Consider the following 27,146-nt stretch of genomic DNA (forward strand, 5'->3'; position numbering starts at 1 on the left):
TCCATTGCTGTATTTCCCAGGTTGTGTCTGGGGGGAGGAGAAGCAGAGAATACACCACATTCACACTCCTGCGGGCCCTGCAGGAAGCGTCTGCGGCAGTAGTGCGCCTGCGCAGTCGGGCCCCGCCAACGCGCCCGCCTTCCCCCGTCCGGCTAGCAGGGGGCGCTGTGAGGCAATGGACTCGTCTTCTCCCTAGGGCTCTGGAACATAGCATAAAAGGGCAGGAGGCGAAGCGGGCGGAGGGGCGTTCTATCCGCGACTGCCCTGGTCTCTATCACCCTTTGTCCTCCAGCTTTCCCCCCGGCACTGGGCCTGCGGGCCTGGTTGCTAGGCGGAAGCGGGGCGCGGCGGCTGCCGCGGCGGCTGCCCGGGCGTTTGAAAAGCGGCAACTCAGGCGGCAAAAGGTCCTCCGGCGGCGGGCTCGCCTCTCCCTGCGGACGGGCCGGGCGGCCGAGCAGGCGCGCGGCCTTTGCCTTTGCCTTGAGTCGGGGCAGGGCTAGGGCTAGGGCTGGGCTGGCGGCCCGGGGCCGGGGAGTGCGGCGCGGTGCAGGCGGCCGCAGGCCCGGGCCGCGCAGCGGGGTCCCGGCGTCGGGAGCCGTGGGCGGGCGGTGGGAGCCCCGCCGGGAGCCCTGCTGGTGGTCGCGGGCCTGCCGCATCTCACCCGGGTCCCTCTTCCCCCAAGCAGACCCCGCCTGCGGGCCGCCCACCGCGACCATGGTCTCCAAGTCCGACCAGCTGCTCATCGTCGTGTCCATCCTAGAAGGTGAGCGGCCCGGGGCTTGCTTTTGCAACTGCTGCTTGCCGAGTTGTACCAGAGTGGCGTGCGACCGAGGCTTGGTTAGTCTTAAGAACCTTTGTCATCTCTGCTTTTGCGCTCCCCCCGGACTTGTTCACAGTTGTAGTTAGTAAGGTCTGTTAGGCGATTGATTTAAAAACCTCTCAAGGGAGCGTGAGAGCTATTAGGGATAGGTGGTATTTAGCGTGCGGAGCCGGAGCCCCAGGGAATGTAGGAGAAACGATTTCCATCAGAAGCAGCATGTCGATGACTTTTATATGTGAGCCGAGTGTGCCTGCAAAGCACGTTCTGTTCAGCGGCCTCCCGGTGATCCCATTTGTGAGAACTTTGCTTCGAGTCGAATACAGATTTTCTGCAGTCTGAAGTATTGCGGAGGCCATTCCCTTTACAAGCTTTGATAGGGGCCTTAAAGGGCTAGAGTCGTCAAGACGGTCTCTTGTACGTGCCTTGAGGTTCCGTTGGTTGAATAAGTGACATTTGTTTATTGGAGGCTCTTTGAGTGTCAGGCACTGTGCTGGGAATGGAAGGAGACAAGAGCCCTAGTCCTGAAAGCTCAGGGTATAGCATGAAGAATGTGTATAATTCATCAGGGTGTGGAGGAAGGAAAGACAGGCTCTGGGGACGATTTCCCAGCGGAGGGGACATTGATTTGGGTCCTAAGGGATGATGAGGTCTGTGTCAGGGAAAAAAGGAAGGGAGGGCTTTCCATGCAAAGGGAAGAGCAAAGAGCACTTAAGGTATGGAAAAGCAAGGTAGTCTGCAATTGCTTAAATTCACTGGGGTTGGAGAGTAGGTGGCAGAAAGTGGGGGCGTAGGAATTGGTAGGTAGAGTGGGGATAGGTTATGAGTAAGGTGACAACAGTCATCTCGAGTGGGCCAGAGGAATGGCTGGCTTTTTTTTTTTTTTTTTTAAACCACCTAGTGGAGGTATTTTGTGGAGGCCTGGAACTATTTGGGGGATGAGAGGGAATGAGCTGTAATGAGTTTTGGAACAGAAAACTGACCAGAAGCTGTAAAATGTTGGGGTATTTTTAACTGTTATTTTACTGATGGTTTAAAGACAGAGGATTGAAATCCCCTTGTAATTTGGTTAATAAAAGCTTTTGGGCTTGGTACTTGCTCCCTGTAGAATAGCAGCAAACCGAAATACAAGGCACTCCTTTTCCCCTCAGGCATGTTATTAGGGCTTCTGTCTTCTTGGGGAGACCAGATTCATCTGCAGGACACACGATGTTGGAATGCTTTCTAATATTAAAAATACTGGATGTGGGCCGTAAATATAGGTTTTGGAGGTGAGTGGGGATTATGGCTTAAGGGCTGTGAGTGGTAAGTAAGGATGGAAGAAAGTCCTTGCTGGCAGTTAGATAACCCAGGCCAGTGAGGGAGGATTAAGCATGGTGGATAGAATGGTGAAGAGGCCTGCAAGATGCCCAGGGTCAAGGGAGGTAACATTGAGGAATAATCTGGTAAGATAAACTTGTGTAGCTGGACTGAATAGACCTTGGAGGATTTTGAAAGCCAAGGAGTTTAGATTTAATATTCTAAAAAAGAGGGAGGCAGCCAGTATCCCTAAGCAGGAGAGCATCATTTGCAAGTTCCGTAGAGGTGTGCAGGGAAGGGAATCTGGATTCAGGGATGTCAGTTAGGTGTTGCCACAACGTGACTAACCCTGGAGTGTGGACCTCCCTGCAAACCATCTCCTTTTGTTTGTGTTTCCATTCATCGTAACCATGTTGTTGCCTCAAGCCCAGAACCTGAGAGTCCTCATCTTCCTGGGTTCCTTCTCCATCCCAACCTTCCAGATGGTCACCGAGTATTGTTGGTTTTATTTTTAAAATAATACTAGGGGCTTCATGTAAACTTATGAATGAAAAGTTTTCCACTGTGAGCGTGCTGCTTTGAGGCCCTCTAATCTATTGTTATCTTTTCAGTAGTCTGTTTGGTGAATGGTTTATTTTTTTCCTTTTCAGAGAATATCTACTGCTCACATTATTCTCTAGGGTAATCTTTTGAAATGCAAATCTAATTGTCTTAAAATCCTTCGGTGTCCTAAAGGATAATGTCTATACTTTTTAGAACAGGATTCATGGCCCTTTATGACAGACTGCTTGCCTACCTTTTCAGCTTGGTCTCCTCTCCTGCCCTATGTTCCTATGTTATCAGCTCTTTGGTTATATTGAGCTGTTTGCAGTTTCTTGCCTGCACCTCTAGAAATGCCCTTTATTCAAAAGAAAATGAGATTTCTACCATGAGCAAAATTGGGGCTATGTGCCGGATTCTAAGGATGAAAAAGACAAGGTTTCTTTTTTCTAAGTATTGTCTTTGGAATGAGGCAGGCACCTGTTTGTTCCAGTACATATTCTCTCTTCTCAGGCCAATTGGAGCTTATAGTTTAGGGTAGTGGGACTGAATATAAAGGGTTTTTTTTGACATCGATGAAATTCATTTGGGGAAGCCGGTGATCTTTCAGAGCAGCTCAAAATGATGTCCAGAGAGAGGCCTTTGTGATTGCTAGTTGGGAGAGCCGTGCGCTATGTAGTAGGACTACTAAGTGGGGAGTTTCAAATGAGTGCTTCAGGTTGAAAGTCGCAGGATGGCAATCGAGATCTGTCTGAGCCCTTCCTTACGAAGTGGCTTGTGCCAGGGTGAGTAGCAGCTGGGATGTATTTATTTAACAGGGGTGAACCCTCGTCTCACCAAAATGCCCGGCACCTGACCTGTAAACAGGTGGATGATAAGATTCTTGTTCTTTAGTTCTTAAGCTTCCTGTACCCTGTGTCTTCAGTTTGTCTTTCCACTAGACCCTCAGTTCTTTCAGGGCAAGTACTCTGTTTTACTCTTTTTGCATCCCATTGTTTGACATGATTAATACCTGACTGCTGTACCCTCAGGAACCAGTGAAGGAATGGAGTCAGGCAGTACCAAATTTGATAACTTACAAAATTGTCCTTGAGATTTGAATGAATGAATGAATACATATGTCTGCTTTTCTCTGGCTAATTTGCTGAGTATTCTTGACTGTGTTAACAGGAAAATTAAGATGCAGGTTGATGGGTTTTTGCTAATTTGATTATTTCCCGACTCTCTGGATGACTTCCCTGTTCTATATTAATAGCCGCTATAGTAAGATCTAAAATTGGTGGAATCACGCTTTTAATTGTTTAATTCTAAATGTCACTGAGATCATTGCTGCTCAAAGGGTGACTCAAGGACAACAGCATTGACATCACGTGGGCAATGCAGCCTCTCAGGCCCACCCTAGACCTAGTGAACTAGAATCTACATTTTAACAGGATCCCCAGATGATTCTTGCACGTTAACCTTTGAGCAGCACTAATTTACAACTTGTATTTGTATGTGTGAGTACGTGTTAGTAGGTAGGTAGTGGAATATATGAGTCAACCAGATGCAGATCAGTTTTTAAACCACGTGCTAAAAGATCATGTTTGATTTTTATATACTTCTGATTAACCTGTATAGTCTTTTATCCCAGGTCGCCATTTTCCCAAGCGTCCAAAGCATATGCTTGTAGTAGAAGCAAAGTTTGATGGAGAGCAGTTGGCTACTGACCCTGTGGACCACACCGACCAGCCAGAATTTGCTACCGAGTTAGCCTGGGAGATCGACAGGAAAGCCCTCCATCAGCACAGGTAATTGTTATTTTCAGTTCCTTCTGCTCTATTTTTTAGGTTCCTAGAGACGAATAAATTTATGTCTTACTACATTAGAGTAACAGTGATAATATTTGTTGAGCGGTTTTGTAATGTGTCAGGAGATTTTCAAAATACTTGGCAGTAATAATTCACTTGAGCATCAGAACAACCCTGTGAAGTGGGTGTTAGGATGTCCCCCCAGGTACAGGTGAGGAAACTGAGGCCTAAGAAGGGAAGTAACTTGTCATAAGACAGTCAGCTGGATACGGTCGAGCCCAGCCACTTGAGCTCTAGAGCCTCAGTTTCTAACCACTGCACCTACCTTTTTTTTTTTCCCCCCGTGATGTCTGAGAGACTAGATAGTCTAGAAGGGAATAGATATTCTAGAAGGGCTGTAATGATGCTTACCCAATATTAAGTAAGGGTTGGAATTCATTGTAATTTCTATTACTTCGTTTATTATATACTTAACCTGGCTTGCCAAGGATATATAGAGACATGTATATAGTAATTACATAAGAGACTCTTTCTAATTAATTTTATACTTGATTTTGGACATAAAAACACTTGGTGTCAGTACATAAAACAGGCTTAAAGTTAGAACGTCTTATTTCATGAACTCAGATGATTAGAAACAGGCAAGAGCACGGATACTTGTATTTTAAAAAGCATTGAAAATACTCTTTTTCTGGGAAACACAAAATCACTTCATTCATTGCTGTGACTTAAGACTAGAGCAAATAAAATTACAAAGTTAAAAAATGAATGTCAGGAGAAAATTATTTTTTTCTATGGCTAAATCAGTCCATGGATTTGTCTGGGGATTTGAAAGGGTAATAAATTCTTAGAGTAGATCAGAATTTTGTTTTCAGTGACTTCTGGAATAGTTTGTGATTTTTATGGTAATTCTTAAGTTTATTTCATTATGTTAGTGACAAAAAGAGCTTTAAGCATATATGTGTATTTGTGGTTTTATGTGTGTGTGACAGTATAAGGAAAGCATTTTGAAATCAATCTTGAGGATTCATGGTAGTTTTTTACTTTAAAAGAGTTCTGTATATTATAGAAGCTTGAAAAACACTGCCCTGGAGCATCGCTTCTCAGATGGGAGAGACCAAGATTTTTGACGTGGTTTGAATATTACTTGGTATAAAGATAAATAGGCATAATTAATAGTTGATGTCAACTGAAGAATTTTTCAGAAAATATAGAATAGTTTTCGGTTATCCAACAAGATTATAATTGTCCTGATAGTAGTGCACAGCTTTTTCAAAGCGAACAGAACATCCATTCAATATTAAGCAGGAGCTACTTTATCTCTAATGTAAATTGTTACCTTGCAGGTTGCAACGTACTCCAATCAAACTGCAGTGTTTTGCCTTGGATCCTGTGTCTTCAGCCAAGGAAACTATAGGTTACATTGTTCTAGACTTAAGAACTGCTCAAGAAACAAAGCAGGTACTAGCCTTTTGAGTTTTAGTACTGATTCTGTTAGTTGACGATTTTTAGCAGATACCAGATTGCTGGAAAGGAGGTGGAATACTGGACCTGAAAGGTCGGGGGAGGGGGGGTTGGTTTGAGCCAGTATGGCAGTTCTTATGTTTCAGTCCCTTCTTTGACCTGGAACTGTCTTTCTCAAAGAAAATTCTCTCTGAGCTCAAACATCCGGTCACGTTGCTGTTACCTGGAGCTTGGCATGTTTACCTGCCGAGCTTTGTTTTAGCGATAAGCGGTAAGCTTCCTGCAGTGTTGCTCACTTCAGTGCATGGTCCCCATTCCTCTTCCAGGCGTGCAGGCTAGAAGTCCAGGAGTCCTTCTCCACCCCTCCCTCTTCAGCCTCCACAGCCACCCTTTTCTAGGTGGTTTCGGGCCTCCAGCCGCCCCTTCCTGATCCAGCTACTCTTCTACATTCTCACCGTCCTTTCTTAACTTGGCTGTGGTAGTAGTCTTCTGATCACTTTCTCTGCGTCCTGCTCCTTGTGCTCCTCGTGTAGCCGTCAGAGCAAGTGAACTTACTGCAACGTGCTCAGATGACTGAAGCAGTAGGCACCCCCCTCCGCCCCCCACGGACACACACGCACACAAAGAAGGAAAAAGAATTCAGGGTCTTGATTCCTAGGTTAGTGCTGTCACTGAAAATGTCTCTTCCATCTTTTTAAAATCTCTTCTAACCTTTTTTTATGTTACTGGCTTTGGAAATGCTTCAGTTCAATTTTTGTTAATAACTTTCTTTTGTCACCACTCTCTTAAGAGAAGAAAGTAAACACACACACACACACACGCACACGTCTTTTGAAGTCCTTTATTCTTGATTGGAATCCTAAATTAGGTTTCTGTGAAGAAAATGGATCTGTTACCAACATTTTCGCTGCTGGTAGCCATGATATTTACAAATGAGCCAGTTAGCTTAGCCTGAATTTGGAATCCTTCAAAAGAAACTGAAATTTTAAAATGTTTTAAAAGAGGATCTGTTTCTCCTCCCTCCTTGGGTGTGCCTCAGCTCTCTGCACTCAGGTTCTGAAAAAGGTTTTCTTTCTTGAGCCTTAGCTCTGCAACCATGATTGTGCCCCTGATGTTTCACGTAACTAGCTTTACTACAACTTGAGCAAGACACTTCTGCAGTGGCTTTAGTTACAGAGAAGGTAAATTCTCTTAGGGGGAGGATACCTGAGAGGAGGTCATGCCTGTAAATGTTCTTGACATTCCCTCCCCCGCCCCCACCCTGGTCCCATCCCCGGTCCTATATGACGCTTTGTCATCATAGTTGTTTTTTATTTATCTCTATCGGAGTTAAGAAGAAATATTTCAGAATCAAGAGTTTTAGGAAAGCCAGATGTTGTCTTGCTTATTCTCTCCTGTTTATTAGCAGAAATATTTGAATTGGTGAGTAGAATACATGAAGTTCAAAATAAATTGATTCTCGGTAAATGACCATAAACACAGAAAAACCCAGATTTGTTTTTCTAAGTTATGTAACGGAAAAATAGATAATAAATTTTCTGAGTCGCTGAAACTCATTCTCAGGCTCATACTTAAAGTGACAAAATATCTATGATAAAAAATACAGCAAGAGACTCTTGAGTTTTTGCTTTTTAAAAAAAACCTTGGGTGTGGATTTTTTTAAAGGCTGTGGCCTAGTTCGTCCTGTTTTACTTATCACACGTAACTTGATACAAAACGGCAGCTTTTGGTTTTGATCTGTATAAGCACCGGTTTCTATGGCTTTAGGTAATAGTGGGCCGAGTAAGAATGCTCTATCCATGAATTACAGTGGTGCCCCTGCAGGAATGAAACCCGTGGCCCTGGGCCATCAGAGTGCAGGCTGGCTTGAGTAGTAGAATTTCTCAGAATTACTGTGGTGAGGATGTTGAGGTCATTTAGGATGCTTGATGCTGTGAGAAAGTCTTTATATTTCAGTCAGGTGTGTGGTTCATAACCCAGAACTCTACCTCAGGTCTCTGCTTTAGTATTTTGTTAGTGTTTTTTTTTTTTTTGTTAACACTAGCTTTCCTTTACCCTCATTTGATACATGCAGAACAAAGCAGAAATGGGGGCAGGCAGCAAAGGTATGCCAGAAAAAGTGAAAAATGAAGGGTAGGGAAAAGGAAGATTGGTAGTCTAAACTTCTTGTTTTTTTCAAGAGGAAGTTCAGTTAGCTTCCTAAGCAGGATTAAATTCTTTGGAGGAAAACGTGAAAAATATTTTAAAAGAGGAGAAAGTACTGAGGAACTACAGGAGATCTATTTGGAACCTTATAGGACATTGCCCACTCTCGTTGGTTTCCTATTAATTATTAAGGTGGTTTTGTTTTGTTTTACTCTTCAGGCTCCAAAATGGTACCAGCTGTTGAGTAATAAATACACCAAGTTCAAGGCTGAAATACTGATAAGCATTGCTTTGGAAACAGATACAAAGGCCCCAGTGGATAGTTTTAAAGCCAAAGGAGCCCCCCCTCGAGATGGAAAAGGTTTGTGCATCGTCTCAAAGGACATTCTCTGAAAAGTTGTAACTCTGGACTGGGACTTGAGGAACGGTGAGCGGTATGATAGGGAAACACACACAGAAGTGTGAACTGATTTTACGCGAGTGCATCAGACACACATTGTGAGATTGTTACACATGAAACACCTGCTGCTCTAAGCTCTTGTTTACAAAACCGAGAAATAGAACAAGATACTCTTTCCTTTGGTGTATAACAGAAGAAAGCAGAAGTTTGTTTTCTTAAAAATGGATATTTAGGAAAATTTTCTTCCTAGGATGAGTGCAGTGTTCTCTCTTCCCTCACCTCTGAACAGCACCTTCATATTTTTTATGCTCTGCTCACAAGCGTAGATAGATACCCTCTGTCGCCATACAAGGCTATTCTAATACCATCGCTCTATTCCCTGCGCTGCACCTTTCATCCCTGTGACTGACTCGTTCCGTAACTGGAAGCCTCTACCTCCCACTCTCCTTCATTCAGTTTGCCCTCCCTCCCCGGCAACCATCAGTTTGTTCTCTCTGTATTTATAGTTATGATTCTGCTAGGAATATATTTGGCATCATCTGCCAACAAAGACAGTTTTATGTCTTTATTCCTGCTCGGCATGCCTTTGTTTCCTTTGTTTATCTTACCTCATTAGCCAGGACTTGCAGTATGATACTGAAGAACACTGATGAACGGGGATATCCTTGCCTTGTTCCTGTAGGTTTTTTGTGGATGTTCTTCGTCAAGTTGAGGAAGTTATTCTCTGTTTGTAGTTTGCTTAGGGTGTTTTATCATTACTGAGTGTTGGATTTTATCACATGCTTTTTCTGCATCTTTTGATGCCATCGTGTGGTTTTTCTTTAGCCTGTTGTGATGTGATGGATCATAGTAACAGATTTTCCAATGTTGAACTAGCCTTGCATACCTGAACAAAATTGCATTTGGTTGTGGTATATAGTTCTTTTTATACATAGTTGGATTCAGTCCACTAATATTTTGTTGAGAATCTGTGCATGTATGTTAATAAGAGGTAGTGGTCTGTTGTTTTCTTTTCGTGTAATGTCTTGGTCTGGTTTTGACATTGGGGTAATGCTGGCCTCATAGAGTGAGTTAGGGATTATTACCTCTGCTTCTATTGTCTGAGAAAGGTGACAGAGAATTGGTATATCTTCCTTGAATGTTTGCTAGAATTCACCAGTGAAGTCATCAGGGTCTGGTGCTTTCTGTTTTGTAAAGTTATTGATTCAATTTCATTAAAAGATACAGGCCTATTCAGATTGTGAGAGTTTTGGCAGACTTTTTCTTTCAAGGGAATTGGTCCATTTCATAGAGGTTATCAAATTTGTGTGTATAAAGTTGTTCTCATAGTATTCCTTCAGTATCCTTTTAATGTTGGTGGAATCTGTAGTGATGTCCCTTCTTTTATTTCTGAAAATAATTTGCGTTTTCTCTCCTTTTCTCTTAGTAACATTGGCTAAATGCTTAATGGTTTGATTGATGTTTTTGGAGAGCCAGCTTTTCGTTTCTTTGATTTTTTTCATTGATTTCCTGTTTCAGTTTCATTGATTTAAGCTCCAGTTTTTATTGTTTCTCTCCCTCTGCTGGCTTTGAACTTAATTTGCAAAAATTTGCTGCTCTTTTTCTATTTTCCTGAGATAGAAGCTTTGATTTTTGTGTTGTTTGTTTTGCTTTTTAGTATGCCTTGTAATTTTTTGTTGAAAGGTGGAGACGATACACTGGGTAAAAAGAAAATAGGCCTTTAGTAACCTAGAGGTAAAGTGTCGGGGGAGGGGAACCTTCTTGCAGTCCTATGACCGAGTCTGTCTTTGGGTGATCCTGTACGCCGGCACCGTTCCGGTTTGTCCGATTGTAGATGTCGGGTGTACATCTTCGGTGTGAATATCACAGACGCGGTGCTCTGTTCTCATTTCATCTTTGCAGGTGGCATACAATTTGTACTTGTCCCATTACTGATGATACGATGATACTCATTTTGGTTACTTGATTAAGGTATAGTGTGTATCTGTTCTCAACTGTAAATTCTTTTTTCCTTATTCGAATATTTTGTGACTCATTATTAAAAAATTGTGAAAATACTCATTCCTTATCAAATCTTCAATTTACTTATATTGTATAAGTTTGGACTTAAGAGTGTTCTCTTTTTGTACAATGGGTTAAAATATTTATCATTGTTTGTCCCAGATTTGTGCGAGGAGAGCCCCTTCAAGCTGCTTCTGTTTCCTTTAGCCTGTCTCTATAATTCTTGGAGCTTTTTCTTGGTTTCTGGCATAGGAAGATGGTACAGGCTGGTGGTGTTCTTTCCTATCTCAGCCCTGGATTCAGCTGTTTGTTTAGGGAGCCCTGCTTCCTTTTAGCCAAGAAAGATGCTTAGGAGTCAAGGTCCAGGTGCAAGGTATGCCAGTTGCTATTGGGGTGTTCTGCTCCCGGCGCCTTCCAGTGAAAATAGTGAGGGAATTGGTGCATGTGTATACACACACACACACACACACACATGAACATGGATATATATACACACACACACACCGGCCACCATTACATATAAACCTTTATATCTGTGTCTATCTGTACATTTAGTGGACAGTGCACATTTACACTGACACCTTCAGTCTTTCCGGTCTTACACAAGGTTTATCCTGGTTGTTGTCCGTTTCCAAGCCTGTAACTCCCTGACACCAGGAGACCTGTCAGAGTCACTCTTTTCCCTTCTAAGCTCTGCTGACCTTACTATTTTGTGGCTGTCTTTATTAAGGTGATTGTCAGATGTTGTGTAAGGGCTTTACTTTCATTGTTTAATTTGATCTTCTAAACAACGTTATAAAAGCTTTGCAGAACAAAAAATGGAAACAGAAAGAAATCATATTTCAAAAACCAGTTTCTGCCCTAAAACTGGTAAATGGTCCCCACCCCCCCAAAAAACAGAACAAAACAAAACTGGTAAATGGCAGAATTGGGATTGGAATCTTGGTCTGTGTTACTGGAGCATCTGTGCGCTTAACTGTTATGCTATATTTAGCCAGGGCTGCAGGAAGTTCATTTCTTCAGGGTTAACCCTGCGTGCTGCCCCTCTCCCCCTGCCCCCCTTCAGAGTCCGAGCTGTCCTTTCAGCAGCCTGACTGCTTAGGGAAACGTTTGGTTTTAAACTCCTTTTCAAGCCAAAGGTACAATTTCTCAGGCTGCAAAATAGGAATCTGGAGAGGATTGCTTATTGATGGGGGATGCATGTATCTGAGGTGTGCGTTATATCCCTTCTCTTCTCTAAATTGTTTCATGCTTTCCTCTTAATCTTGGACAACTACCCCAGCGTTTGATCGTGGCATGCAGGAAGGCTGTGTGATCGGGCCGCTGCCCCACGTCTTCGTGCGTGTCAGTTCTCACCCGGTGATCCAGCACACCACGCCCCCCTCACCTCTCCCACCATGTACTTTCTCTTCCCAGGCTTTGTAGTTCAGGTCCTTCTGCCTGGAACACTGTTTTCTACTCCCTTATTCTCTGTTCATTCACCTTTCTCTTCTTAGCCACACTGGGCTGATGTTTCAGTTCCCAGTTTAGATTCACTTCCTTCGGGAAACCTATGGTGCCTCTTCTCTGCGGTTTATTCAATTTTAAAATGTTACCGTTTAAAATGTTACCGTATTTCAAAATAGAAAGAAAATGGTGGTTAAATAAGGTTTCTTGGCAGAGTGTGTTAATAAAAAAAAAGGAAACCTTACTGAGGTACTAACTATATCCGTGAAAACTGCCAAGCAAAATACAAAGCATAACCAGCTTTCAAAGTCTTACAGTGGTTTATGGCAAACTGTAATGTAGTTTAATTGTGGTTTTCCCCGTAAAGTAGCTGCCAGCCTATCTGCACTTGAGCCCAAGGACATCGTGGCGGTCCTGAATGAGGAAGGAGGCTACCATCAGATCGGACCAGCAGAGCACTGCACTGACCCCTTCGTTATGTCGGTGACCATAGCGTTTGCCACCCAGCTGGAGCAGGTGAGACTTTCCCTCTGATTAGTGATGCACAGAGAACTGCAAGCATTGATTTTTATATTAAAATTCGCCTTTTAGGTATTAAAAAGATTTGTAGGTGGACTTTTTTTACTTTAAAAAAATGGAGAAAAATGTTTTCCCTGCAGAAAGTATTTCTGCTTTAAGAAAAAATAGTAAATTGGTATTATTTTAGTAGTAAGAGGAATAAAAATTAAAATCTCTTAGGATTTAGAAAAAGACTGTCCGTAAACACTATTTCCCACTGTGTGGCATTGTTAAGGACTGGTCTGAAAGGATTTTTTTCAAAGTATTGAAAAAGTGACTTTTTGGAGAATTGTCCAATGTTGGGAACACTTGGTGTCAGTCATACTTCAATAGGTATCATCTGAGATTAGATTTTACCTTATTTATAAACTAACACATTTGCCAATTACTGCTTCTTGGATGGTGCCAGGAGACAGAAGCTTCTTGGGTCAGAGACATAGGACTGTACTACTCTCAGCACAGCACACAGCATCCACATCTGCATACCGCCTGCCGTCTGCCTTACCCCATGTCCCAAGGGTGGCACAGAGGGGCCAGTGGCCGCCCCACACGGAGTGGGTTTGTATCGCAGCTGAGGGACTAGACCACTTGCACTGTAAACAGTCCTGGTCTCTCTCCAGGAAGACACTTAATCCTTAAGTTACCAGCTGCACAAGCAACCCTGGGAGGTAGCCTGGTGGAGAGTGGTCTGGGCCTTGCGATCTCGGTGCCCTCAGCAAGAGGTGCAGGGACACTCCGGGCCCGTGCCAGCATTGCCTCGTCGCAGAATGAGCTGTTACTCCATCGTCTTTCTCAGGATCGAGCCCAGTTTTCTTGACATTATGGTGGTCTATAGCAGCTGAAATAAATTAATAATTTCAAAAATAGAGAATATGGCTTATGACTTAAATTTTATCATACTATTACCTTTCTTAGAGCTACAAAGCTCCCACACAGTCTACATTTATAAGTGAAGTACCTGTTAGTGACCATGTAGTGGTCACTTCCAAGTGACTTGAAAGAGTATCAGGTAATGATTTTTCTCAGGAAATATCTATAATTTTGTCATACTAAATTCATGCTTTTGCCTTTCCCCATCAGTTTCTCTCTTTTTCTTCAGAAAGCCCTGCTTAGGGATTGCCCTACCCTAGTATGCCATTCTGGCTGGGGGAAGGTCAGATGTCCACTGTCGTCATTAACCACATCAGGGTACTTGTTAGATAATGAGGCTACTATATTTTTACTGTGTTATTAAGTCGATGCGAGGCATTTTACATTACCACTTTATTTGTAATTTTTTTTTTAACTCTCTAGGGAGGTATAATTGTTCCTCATCATTTACTGTGTGTCCTGTTCTGTGAAATAGGCATTATGCTAACTAATGTGTTTAGTCCTCTCACAACTTTAGGGGATTATTATTTTCATTTTCAAGATCAGGAAACCATTTCTTAGGAAGGTTTTACAGCTAAGTAAATGGCCTATGTATTTCTGGACATAGAGTCACTTCCCTTACTCTCTTGTTCCAGTTTTATGTTCTCTTCCCTCTTACGCAGTTTTGGAGTAATGGATGTGCGTGGGGCTCACTTTCTCACTGCTTACTCACTGCTTACTAGCTGACTCCTTCAACTTAGGCAGCGTAACCTTTCTGAGGCTTGAGTTTTCTCAGTAGTAGAGTGGTGATAATACCACCTTTCCATATAAGGATGAGGGATGAGATAATATAACCAAGATGTCTACCATGTAGTTTGTGTGAGTGAAGCTACATTTGTACATTAAAAGCTTGTTGGGAGTAATTGACCTATTGAATCCACAACTAAAACTAAAACAGTTCTTAGTAATACGAGGTGACTTACTGGGACCAGTCACTCAGTTTAGTTTTTAAAAACTCAAAAACCAGATTGATAACTGGCTGTTGGCTCTCTCTGCTAAAAAGGAAGCCAGTAGGTCTCTCTAAAGAGTAAACCGAATTACCATGGAACCCAGCAATGTCAATGCTAGGTGTGAATCAAAAGAACTGAAAACAGGTGTTCAAGTAAAAACGTGTACAGGAATGTACACAGCAGCAGTATTCAGTCTCCAAACGGTGGAAACAACCCAGATGTCCATCAGTGGATGAATGGAGAAACCAAACGCATAGCCATACAATGGAATATTATGCGACTGTAACGGAAAGGGGTACTGACAGGTGTGTAGTGTGGGCAGACATTGAATGCATGCCAAGTGAAAGAAGCCAGACACGTAAGGTCACATGATGTGTGATTGCATTTATATGAAATATACTAGCATAGGTGAATCCATAGAGAGCCAGAGCAGATTTGTGGTTTCCTGGGGCTGGAGGAGGGGGGAATGGAGACGGCTTCATGGTTGCGGTGCTATTCCTGGGCATGAGCAGAGTGTCCTGAAGCCAGATGTGGTGACCAGCGCACGTGCAGCCCTGTGAATGTAGTCAGTGTTACTGAGGCGCTCACACTTTTAAATGGTTAAAATGGTACATTTTCTGTTAGGTATATTTTACAGTAACTAAAAAACACAAAAAATTGAGCCAATAGTCTATTCATCTTTTGATACTGTTTAATATTTATTGTTTGCTTTTTTCATTATTTATAGACAAGCCAAGGGTTTTGTAAATTAGCCATTTAGTTTTTTCCTCAAGCTAGTGAAAGGTAGTGTGAGAAAGCATCAAGCAACAAATAAAGCTAAGAAAAAATACCTTTTCAGATGCACATCAGTGACTTAGGACATGATGCTATCATGTTGTAGAATGGAGGAAGGAGTTAGGAGAAGGAAGACTGGATGGTGATAATCTTGCATTACTCCTTTTCTTAAATACTGAATGTTGAGGGTTAAAAAAAAAAAAAATACCTTCTAAATACAAAGGTGTTAAAGGATTTTGAAAAGAATCTTTTCTTTTGGTGGGAATTAAAATTAAATATACTATGAGATATTTAAGGGCCATCTTAATTCTTAAAATTTTTATTGCTTTCTGATTATGGAAGGAACCAAAGGAAAAAGGTCTTGTCTAATTAAACTCAGAAATAATCCCTGGTAAGGATACTATATTTTTGCCTCAGGCAGAAATTTTCCCATGCATGTAACAGCTGACCGTGCTGGGTGGTGGAGTTGTACAATTGAACATGTATTCTCTCTTTCAATCCTTCCAAGAACACTGAAAGAAATGGAGGTACAGAGTGATAGAATAATTTGTCCAAAGCTTCACAGTAAGCCATTGATGGAACCAGGATTGGGGGCTTAATCCAGAGTCTGCTCTTAACAACTGTAGGTGTATATGCTGGCTCTCTCTAGATAAATTACTTGATTAAGACCTACTGAAACACAGCTTAATGTATGGGGTTAAAGTAAACATTTACTTCACATACAAAAATATACTTTATATGAAACACTAGCTATTGAGTATCTACTGTATTACTTTACACAAAATAAATGACTATTGGATATTTACTGTATACTGAATATGGGGCTGTTTTATTCTAAGTGGTTAATTCTTTTATTTTCATGAACTCTATAAGCTGTACTGTAATTCTGCTTGGCCTAACACTACGTCTTAGATAACTGTCATGTCAGGATATCGTTATTGAGCAGCCCTGTTGTATGATAACTAGAATATATTTAGCCCATCTTATATTGATGAATACAACAACTGTTTTTTTAACAACGTGCTGGTGAACGCTTAGAGTCTATTAGATATTTTATGGGCCATATGTGGCCATGAAACTATGAGCTTTGAGAAATAACACTCCTATTAAAGGAAATATCCTTTTGCAACTGTTAATTTATAGGTATCCCGGTTTTGACAGAGTGGCTAGAAAGCGCTTTTCTCAAAGGCCTGGACTAAGGTGTTACATTTAATAGCTTGGATTACAGTTGTTTAAAACCCTCCTCTTATGAAGAGGGTGGCAGAGTAAGAATAAGATGAAATAAGGTATATGGAAATAAAGCTCAGTTTAAAATACTTGACCAGTTTCTTCTAAAAGAACTTTCATGTACTTGTTCATGGATCAGTTGAATGAAAAGTAAACTTGAAAACAACAGAAATCTCTAAAAATAATGGTAGTCTCTGGGCTTTTCTAAGGTAAACCTTGAAAAATTAAACCAGTCATTTGGTTGTAATTTTTCAGAGATTTAGAAATTTTGAGTGAATAATTTTAAGACTTAGAAATAAAAAAATCAGCATTTTAGCAAATATCTTGCAATTCGTCCGACATGCATAAGTATGTATAGTAGTTCACACATTAATACTCTTTTCTTTTTCCTTAAATGTTTAGTTAATTCCGTGTACCATGAAACTTCCAGAAAGACAGGCTGAGTTTTTCTTTTACTATTCTTTGCTGGGAAACGATGTTACAAATGAACCCTTCAATGATTTAATCAACCCAAACTTTGAGCCAGAGAGAGCGTCTGTTCGAATACGTAGCAGCATAGAAATTCTTCGTGTTTACCTGGCTCTTCAGTCTAAACTACAGGTAAGTATTGCAGAAAAAAAAAAGTTTTTTTTATTAGAGGTGATTTTTTTTTTTAAGCTTCAGAGAGGTACCTAAACTTTTATTTCAGTAGTGAAGATCATCTTTCTGTCACATCTTTTAATTTTTTAGGAATTATCCTGACTTGTAAAGGCCTAGCATAACTGTTACTTCAGACTTTTAGGAGATCTTGTTTACCTAGTTATTATGAAAAGAGGTGTATCACTTGTCAGGCTTTATAATAAAAAAATTGACCTGGAATCTAAAGCTGTGGGCTCAGGGAAAATTTTGTCATTAATTAGTGGGCATAGTAGCTGTACACACACAGATCACATGATGGATTTCAGAATTTATACCTGTTACTGCTATTAAAAGCAAAGAAATAACACAACTTCCTAAAGCCTGCCCTTGAATTGAGTACTTTTGTAAAGTAATTTTTTATTGGACTCTCCTTCAAAGTACCTTACCTGGTGAGAATGACTGTTTTATTTTTTATTACAATTGCTTTTAATCAGACTGAGATGGGATAGTGAAATAAAGGATTAGGTCGTCATTTGTTTAACGTGATCAGTCATGAGATTTTGCTTGCAGAGTTGGGTGGGAGGTGGGAAGGGGCATCAAGAAATTATAGTAGAAGTAGGGGGTACCTGGGTGGCTCAGTTGGTTAAGCATTTGCCTCTTGATTTCAGCTCAGGGCATGATCACGGGGTCGTGGATCGAGCCCTGCATGGGACTCCACACTCAGCAGGGAGTCTGCTTGATGTTCTCTCTCTTCTCCTTCTGCTCCTCTTCCCCTACCCGTGCCCTGTACACTCTCTCTCTCTCAAATAAATAAATTTTAAAAAAGAAATTATAGTAGAACTAAATTTTGGAGGTGGTTTTGTTAAACCCAAGAGACTAAATAGCGAAATACTGTATAAAATGATGAACTGCTTTTTTTTTTTTTTTGCTGCATTTCATCTTTTCACATAGTTTTTAGCTTTCTAAACCTCTTGAATTTTTTTCTATTTCTAACATACCAGTCTTTACTGAAGTAATGATTTCTTTCTTAGTTTAATTCTCGTGGACATTTAAGTCCTAAAAATCCTTTCTCTTCAGCACACCAACAACATCATACCTAATAACATTAAAACTAAGTGATAGGTCATTGCCGACATTAGAACTAAAATAGTTTCATGTTGTGATTGCGTATCATGAATGTGAATGCCATGTTTGCCCGTACAGTAAGGTAAAATCCTACAGTAAGGTAAAAAAAAAAAAAGTTTATAGCACATACCTGAACAGCCATTTTTTTCCTGTGGTTTTCTTTCTTTTTTTTTTCTTGATTTTATTTATTTGACAGAGAGAGAGCACAAGCAGGGGGAGTGGCAAGCAGAGGGAGAAGGAGAGGGAGCCCTACAACGGGGCTTGATCCCCGGATCCTGGGATGATGAACTGAACCGAGGGCAGATACTTAACTGTGACTGAGCCACCCAGGTGCCCCCCCGCTTTTTTTGTAGTTTCAAAAGGGGGTAATGTTAAAGTTTTGGTTAGATATCAGTGATAAACAGTACAGTCCACCCGAGAGGTATTCTATTTTACCTTGTACTGGTAAACACTGTTTCATATATAAAATCTGAAAAGCAAGAAAAGAGAAAGAAACACTAAAGATGTTTTATGGGTGAATAAAAATTATTTCAGGGTCTTTAGAGGCTGGATCCACTAACTTTTTTTTTTTGTTTTAGAATTGTGTTTAAATTGGGGCGCCTGGGTGGCTCAGTCAGTTGAGCGTCTGCCTTTGGCTCAGGTCATGATCCAGGGTCCTGGGATCGAGCCCCGCATCCGGCTCCCTGCTCAGCGGGAAGCCTGCTTCTCTCTCTCCCATTCCCCCTGCCTGTGTTCCCTCTCTTGCTGTGTCTCTCTCTATCAAATAAATAAATAAAATCTTAAAAAAAAAAAAAAAAAGAACTGTTTAAATTAATGTTGAAATGGAAATAGAAAAAAATGCTTGAAGTATTAGTTTTCTGTTTACATTCATGTATTCATGATACAATTGGTGAAATAGCATAGTAAAATATTAAAGTAACCATAGCTCCTGAAAGAGAGAAGGGTGATAATGTATGAGTATACAGTATTGAGAGAAAAAATGAAAGAGAATGGCTTTATTATTGAGTTCTTAGTAAATTTTGTGCCTTATCAACAATTTTAACCATCAAGTATAAGAACCTGTTACTCACAGACTCCGTGCTGAGCGTGAGTGTGGAGCCCGATGTGGGGCTTGATCCCACAGCCCTGAGATCCTGACCTGAGCCAAAACCAAGAGTCGGATGCTCAACTACTGAGCCATCCAGGCGCCCCTACCTTTCTGTTAAGTTCATGTGTTTAGGAGACAGGAGAGAATATTAAGCCTATTCGGATTTTCTCTTTCACGTTAGATCCATCTTTGCTGTGGAGACCAGTCACTTGGAAGTACAGAAGTACCCTTAACTGGACTACTGAAAAAGGGGAGTACAGAAATCAACCAGCGCCCCGTCACAGTCGAGGGTGCTTTTATTCTCGACCCTCCAAACCGAGCCAAACAAAAGCTTGCACCTCTTCCTGTGGAGCTGGCGCCCACGGTCGGTGTGTCTGTGGCTCTGCAGAGAGAAGGCATAGACGCCCAGGCAAGTAGTGACCCTCCGTCCCCTCCCCCAGCTTCCGCGGCGTCGCTCGGGCCTCCTCGTAAAAGTTGGACTTCACAAGCGTTACCTTGCGTAAGAAATATTAATTACTGGCCTGCATCACATGATACTTCCTTTCTGAAAAGTACTGTGGCTCCCCAGCTATACTTTATTAAGTCTTTGTATAGGGCCTTTGCATACAGTCTTGTCTTTTTTTTTTTTTTTTAAGCTTTTATTTATTTGAGAGGGAGAGAAGAGAGAGAGCACGAGCAGGGGGAGGGGCAGAGGGAGAGCGAAATGCAGACTCCCCACTGAGCAGGGAGATCATGACCTGAGCTGAAGGTAGACACTTAACCAACCGAGCCACCCTGGCACCCCCTACCCTTTTATTAAAGATGCATTTATTTTTAGAGAGGAGGGGGCAGAAGGAGAGCATCTCAAGCAGACTCCCAGGTGCCCCCATCCAGTCTTCTCCTGTAGTAGGACCTCTTCCCTCCCCCCCTCCCCCCCCCCCCCCCCCCCCCCCCGCCCCACTCATGGCCAGTCACTGCCAGACAAGGAACTCCTGGGAATGAGAATGTTGTTGGACCTAGTTCCTGGGAATCTGCAGTAATGGTAATCGTTTCGGTTGACCCTGCTTGAGCTAAGACGAAAGTTCTTGGTTCACTGGTGCTTTGTGGTCCTTATACTCTCTTTAGGCAACAGAGATGGGTATTTGTTTGGATGTATATACGTTTTTTGATTGTACATAGCCCCAGAATCAACTTTAATGTACTGTTCTTTTGAAGAACTGATCTTTATGTAGGTTATGGATTAAAGCTGGAAAAATCAAAGTGAGAGTTTAAGTATATGCATATACATATATATTTTTAGAAGAAAGTTGAACAAAGGAGAGGAAGAAAATCATATTAGATATGTTTTTGTTTTAGTAACAGGCCTCCATTGTGTTTATTGCCTTGGTAATAACCATTCCCAGGGACACCTGGCCTGACGTGTTATATCAAATATCCCTTCTTACAAGTTAGGATGCATTTTGGTACTCAGCTCTGGATATCATATTTCCTTCCTGTTCATCTTCCTTTTTCTGGTCCTAGATGCTATAAGAAAATTTGCAAATTATGAAGAAAAATAGACTAGGAATATCCAAACTGGGAAAGGAAGCTTTTATTTTTTTAAAAAAAACAACGTCACGTTTTTTGCTTAATTATGAAGGAAAGTGCTTTGCAAATTATACTTTATTTAAAAATTGTTTTTAGTCTTTAATTGAATTAAAGACCCAGAATGAACATGAACTACAGCATTCAAAGAAGCGAGTTTTAACTCCTATAGAAGAGAAGACACTCACTGGGCCAAAGTCACCAAGCGTGTCCCCTGTTCCACCTCAAAACCCATCACCTCCCACAAAAGATGATGTAACAGGAAGTGAAGTGGAAAGCTTGCAATATGATAAGGACCCAAAACCGAATCCAAAGGGTAAGATGTTCTTTTTACAGATTTTTTAGGTGTACATTTTGTAGCCATCTAATTAATGATTAAGAGAGTTTTAACAGTTTATAAGTAAATTGTGAGCCTTTTTTTTAAGAGCCAAAATGTATAGTGATATAAAAAAATTCAGTTTAAATTGAATTAAATTTAAATTGAGTCTATAACTTCATCAGAGAACTCACTAAAAGGTGAGAGAATTTTTCAATTACTTTTACTTTAGAAACAGTAGCTTATTGAGAAGAAATTACAGCAAATCGGTCTTTCGAGCATATTTTTAGCTAGTAAACACTTAAATATTGTGAATTCATTGGAATTTTAGAAGAGCTGCTGCCTATTGTAATAATCATTAGACTCATTTTTGATCTTACAGTTAAGGGAGAGACTGAGAATGGTTTTATCTGGTTTTACAAACTTTTTTCATCTGCTGCATGAGGATCTGCAGTTACATTTCCTAGTGTAAGTAATTAGAGTAGTGGTGGATTAGGAGTCAGAAGTTAAGGTGCAAGTGATCACTCGGTCACTGAGTAGCTGGAGGACTTGGACTACTTGCTAAACATCTCTGGTCTGTAATAGGATTGGACTAGATACTCTTTTTTTTTTTTTTTTTTTTTAACATTTATTTATTTGAGAGAGCGAGAATGAGAGAGAGAGAGAGAGTACATGAGCGGGGGGAGGGTTAGAGGGAGAAGCAGGCTTCTCGCCGAGCAGGGAGCCCAATGTGGGACTCGATCCAGGGACTCAATCCAGGGACTCCAGGATCATGACCTGAGCCGAAGGCAGACGCTTAACGACTGAGCCACCCAGGCGCCCCTAGATAGCTCTTTTTGTTAGCCTTTGTCATATGTGCCTAAAATAGCCAAAACTACTTCTTAAAAAGTGATGTAATTCTTATCTGCCGTAAGTCTCAAGTATAACCCTTCAAATACTCAGTTCCGTGTAGCTGCCTCTTGGGAAGAAGTCGGTGCCGGCCAGGCTGATGGCACACATCACAGCGACACTAGTGTATGCTGTTATGTTTTGCCGTCTGTGTGACAAGTAAGCTCTTTTTCACACAGCTCTAAAGTGGGAATGAAAGCCTACATCATTTTGGGTAAGTCACTTGAAGAGGTTGATGGCTCAGTTCATATGTTTATGAAAGCGAGTGATCACTCACTGTTCCTTGCTTGAAGGTAAATGAGAGATTTTTTCTTTTTTTTTTTAAGGAAAGTGCCATGCTTAATGTAAATGAGATGTCTGTAAGTGATGCAAATAACTTAAGAGAAACTGTTACCAAGTGGCATTTTTCCTTTGGAATTTTTATGTTCATTCTAGCCGTCAGTTCTCCTGCACCTGCCTCGGTGGTCCAGCCAGTGCCCGCATCGCACGCTTCAGAAGCTGCCTCCGGACAGAAGATTGCTGTACCAGCCACATCACACCATTTTTGCTTCTCAGTAGACTTAAGGAGTATCCATGATTTGGAAGTTGGTTTTCCAATCAACTGTATATTAAGGTGTGGTCCGATTTTGTCTCCCAAGTACTATTTTCTGAAGAGCACATGCCTTTCCTCTCCTTGGAAATTGCAGAGGGAGAACTATCACCAAAGAGGTTCAAACAGTTGTTAAACCCCTGAATGGAAAAGGGGGCCAGACTCTATCCTAATGACTTTGAATTTAAACCAGGGCGGCGTTGGTGGTAGGAGAGCTAATACTAACTGTAGGTATTGATGACAATTTATTCATGCTCCTTTGTAAAAAAAACAAAACAAAACAAAACAGTGACTCTTGAACTGAAAAGGTGTTGTTTCTAGAAAAGGTATCATAGGTCAAAATAAGGGAGGTGTAGTATCTGACTTTTCTCTAAAACTTCATTACAATGGGGGGGGTTACCCTCGGTAACTGAGACCATAAGAACCATACTTAATGAACTGCAAGGGGAATGTGTTCACCCTGTTCCATATAAAAAATTGAAATATATATTTCAGCCAGTTAAATGGCTTTACTCACTAGCTTGTTTTTAACAGTAATACATTTTCATCAACTTTTGGCTGAAATGTATATTAAATGTAATAAAATAATGTGTTTTAGTTTGGAGTATTTAGTTTTTCCTAATAAATTTCTTTGGAGCAAGCATCAGCATTTCTAATAAAGTTGTTGCTCCTTATGTGGTTAAAATACAAAAACCTTTCTGTCGTTTGGGATTGCCATTGGCAGGAACGTCAGCCGCTGCACGGTGCTCCTTGCTGGTATTTAAGGCATACCTGCTTTAGATGCATAAATTAACTCTTCCTTGTATCTCATTTTTCAGTTAGATTCTTATCAAGATATTGCCAAATCCTCTGGGCTTTGATGTGAATAATGGACAGAATCAAAGGGACCCAACCCTGAGTCTGATTGTGAATTCGCAGAACAGGAGTCTTTCTGTCACAGCTTAAGTTTTGCTTTTTACCTCTTGTTAGAGGCTGAGAATCATTATGAAAATGTTAGTTGAAAATTGAGGGCCAAAAAAGGCTTTTTTCTCACAAAGCTTTTCTCAAAGAGTTTCTAGAACATCTCTTAAAATGGTTTTTAGAAATAGAATTATTACTTACTTTCTACTTTACCTTTTTGTCTTTCTCCCTCTAGTTTTTTAACTGAGATCTCTTTACCGCTGCTAGTAGAGAATGTGATCTTGGGGTACTTAGAGATGCTGTTAGCCAGAGCGTAGAAATACTGGGATGATCTAAAATTAGAAGCTGTGAGGGGGAAGCCTTGTACCAGCCCACTTAGCAGGCACTCCTCATAGTTTTTGTGGTTCATTCTTGTCCTATGGGCCATTGGTTGACTCATGAAGCGCCTACATTATCCAGCAGTGTGCCTGGTATTAGGGGTTTATGGGCCACGTAAACAAAGAGCTCAACCTTGTGAAGAAGACAGATTGAGGAAGAAGTCAACATGTGAGGGAGGCCAGAAGTCCAGCTGGCAAAGAAAAGGGGGAGAGTGTTGTAAACCGAGGGTACAGTTATGATTCACTTACACACTCTGCATAGAATTCACTTGATGATAAGAGCCATTGTTTCTGTCTTGGAGTCATTTTATGGCATTTTTAAAAACACTGTTTAACGTTGAGTTTGATCAGTTTTATGGTGTCAGGCTCCCATGAACTGTCATGAAACTGTAGTTGGCAACTGCATAATGGGATTTGTGAGATGACCCTGATTTCAGTGGATGTGTAATTATATAGGAATTGAGTGAATGCACAGGATTCTTGTTGTAGGAAAAGCAGTTTTCACTAGTAGGCTTTAAGCTCCAGTTTTCCTAATGAATAACAGGATACAAAATGAAATTTAAGTGAGCATTACGTTGTCTTTATATTTGGCTTTAAATACAAAGTGAAGTTCTGCAGTAGTCAGGCATCCTCCCATTGAATCCGGTGTGGTTTCTGTGATGACGGGAAGAGCGCTGTTACTCATTGATTCATCTGCTTTCATCCTTGATTCTCAAAGACAGAATACCATGAGTACACCCTTTTGGCGCTGACTAGGAGTTTTTTTAGCCCATTAACATCAAGACATTATTGAATAAAGAAAATAAGTTTTGAAATTAAACTCAGCAGGTATTTCTTGAAAGTTTACTATGTACCCCAAACTGCTTATTTGTTGCTGGGAGGGCACGGATGCAAAAGATGGGACCGGTGCCCTCGAGGAAATCCTAAACCAATGGCAGCTTGATCTTTGTTTAGCGGCCTCATTGTCATTCCTAAGTCTTATTCTTACTTAGAACGTATCAAAATGATGATCTCTTCCTTATTTGGTGTCTTTGCCTTCAAAATACCAGAATTCTTCTTCCCCAGAAGGTCATTCTAGGATCACTTGTAAAGCAGCTTTGGGAACCAGTGCTATACCCATCATGCATTTTCTCTAGAATTGCTATCATTTTTATATCAACACTGACCGTGTTTGCAGTATTTTAAAGTTGGTGTTAGGACTAAAGCCATCATGTATTTGTACCATTTACCAATTTTAAAAATTGTATTTGTTCATTATATTCATATTATATTTAAAAAAAAACAACACAGACTAGAAGTCTTATCTGTCAGCTGTATCATAGGACTTTGTTTTCCTTAAATTCTAGGTACTCCTATCCATTCTTTGGTAGTGCGGCTCCTATTATGACTAATCCTCCTGTAGAAGTTCGCAAAAACATGGAAGTTTTTCTTCCGCAGTCTTACTGTGCATTTGATTTTGCAACTCTGCCTCATCAGCTGCAGGATACCTTCTTAAGGTAATACATGTACGGTGTGTGTGATATTAAGTCACTCTTGAAAATTTGTGTCTTGTTAACGAAGGGAATTCCTGGAGTTGTAGATTCATAACAGTCAGTGCATTTGAAGACCTAGAAACAAATGTAGTAAGAATGTCTGTGATGTTTGTCCTTCTGCTATCAAGTTTTATATAGTAATGGAGGCTCTTTGTAGATTTTCTTATCTTATTTGTCTTGCTTTGGTTGTTAGACCTGTGTTAGTACAATCTATGAGTAAAGAAGAAACTTTGAAAAGTAGTCTTGTTTTTTCATAATATGTGAAGGTAAATACGAGCAAGCTGTTTAGTTTTTATTCCTGATTCACCAGTTGACTGTAGCATATTACTTGCTTTTTCTGATTTGTCATCTATATAAAATGGAGGTGTTAATCCAGCTGTCTGAATTGGATTTGTGAAGAAAACTGAAATCTGAAATGTCTTTTTACTTTCTCAGGGTATCACAATTCAAATTTGCATATTAATTTAAAGGGAAGGAAGAAAGAATAAAAAAGAATAGTATTTGAAGGGTTTTCTTTATTGCACAGAAAGAGGTGTAGAAAATGTAATAGTATTTTCTGTTTGTTACCTGTGGAATTGAGCCTTTCTGATCCAGGTAACAAATCATCTTTGAATACATTTAGGGACCTCAAAGATGTTAGTGACTTAGTTCAGAAGTGATAGATATGAACACTGGTTTCTCTCTTCCTCAGGATTCCATTGCTGGTTGAATTATGGCACAAGGATAAAATGAGTAAAGATTTACTTCTGGGAATCGCCAGAATCCAGCTTTCTAACGTCTTGTCTTCGGAAAAAACTCGCTTTTTAGGTTCCAATGGTGAACAGTGTTGGCGTCAAACTTACAGTGAATGTGTGCCTTTCATAACAGCACAGGGGTAATGCATTGCCCAGAACTGGTCTTCACTTGCTTTTTATTCTCATTAGCTGCTTACAGCCTTATCCTCTCCTGTCGTCTTTGTTCTCATCTTTCTTCTTTGACCGATGGGGGCTATATTCTCACTTGCTCTTTAGCCTTCTTTAGCTTTCAGGTACCACTGTACCCCATGATACTGTTAACACTTAGGCTCTTAAGTATTTCCCGCCCCCTCTTAAGCCTGACAATTGTAAATTCTGGCTTTTTTTTTTTTTTTTTTTTTTTTTTTTTTAGTAAGTCAAGGTCAAATTTCTAATGTATCGTTACATTGTCTTGCATTGGGAATGACTGTTGTTCTACTTGACAGATATTTTAACTTTTGCTTCAAATCTGATTTCTGAGAATGTTACAAATGTTTGGCACTTTAAAAAGAGTATTGTTTTTCTGCCCTGGGATTTATCAATGCCACAGTGAAAAACTGAAGTTCATATCTCTTACACAAAAGACCTCTTTTGAGTGATCTTTTTAAATTAAACAACAGAAGTTTAAATAAACTTTAACATTATAAATCACATGCCTTGATTTTTGAAGCATAATTAAAATGTAGAGAGAAATCCGGCTCAGTAAAAAGCTGAGATCTAAAAGTCGTACTGAAATCCCTTCCCTTGCTCTTGCCCACCTCTAGCCACTTGCAGACAGTGAGGAGTTGAGTAAAACTTTGACTCACTTGGAGGATCTGGGAACAGGTGTTTTACAGTATCAGATATCCTGCTGAGCTGAAAATTCTTTTAAAATACCATTCTTGGGGCCCCTGGGTGGCTCTGTCGGTTAAGCGTCTGCCTTCGGCTCAGGTCATGACCTCGGGGTCCTGGGATGGTGCCCCGCATCGGGCTCCCTGCTCAGCGGGGAGCCTGCTTCTCCCTCTGCCTGTGCCCTTCCCCCCTGCTTGTGCTCTCTCTCTCTCTTTCTCTCTCGTTCT

General features: G+C 40.8%; 1 protein-coding gene across 6 annotated transcripts in view; it reads left to right on the plus strand.

The window, feature by feature from the left end:
- The first annotated feature begins 235 nt into the window (after nt 1-235).
- The window catches only part of CEP120 (centrosomal protein 120), a 64,338-nt gene continuing 37,427 nt past the window's right edge, over nt 236-27,146 (plus strand). Inside the window, exons 1-12 of one of the 6 annotated variants that reach the window (XM_036071917.2) lie at nt 236-404; nt 686-763; nt 4,290-4,446; nt 5,793-5,907; nt 8,275-8,416; nt 12,270-12,418; nt 16,723-16,920; nt 19,332-19,559; nt 20,813-21,029; nt 22,353-22,530; nt 25,130-25,279; nt 26,007-26,189. In XM_036071917.2, coding sequence (XP_035927810.1) covers nt 715-763; nt 4,290-4,446; nt 5,793-5,907; nt 8,275-8,416; nt 12,270-12,418; nt 16,723-16,920; nt 19,332-19,559; nt 20,813-21,029; nt 22,353-22,530; nt 25,130-25,279; nt 26,007-26,189 — 1,766 coding nt within the window. In that variant the 5' untranslated portion in view covers nt 236-404; nt 686-714. Of the gene's footprint in view, nt 764-4,289; nt 4,447-5,792; nt 5,908-8,274; nt 8,417-8,466; nt 8,483-12,269; nt 12,419-16,722; nt 16,921-19,331; nt 19,560-20,812; nt 21,030-22,352; nt 22,531-25,129; nt 25,280-26,006; nt 26,190-27,146 lie in introns of those variants that run through there. The other 5 variants (XM_036071915.2, XM_036071918.2, XM_078067581.1 and 2 more) reach the window with 5 other exon arrangements.

The sequence above is a fragment of the Halichoerus grypus genome, chromosome 2, assembly GCF_964656455.1.
Source record: "Halichoerus grypus chromosome 2, mHalGry1.hap1.1, whole genome shotgun sequence".
In the NCBI taxonomy this organism is placed as follows: Eukaryota; Metazoa; Chordata; class Mammalia; order Carnivora; family Phocidae; genus Halichoerus; species Halichoerus grypus.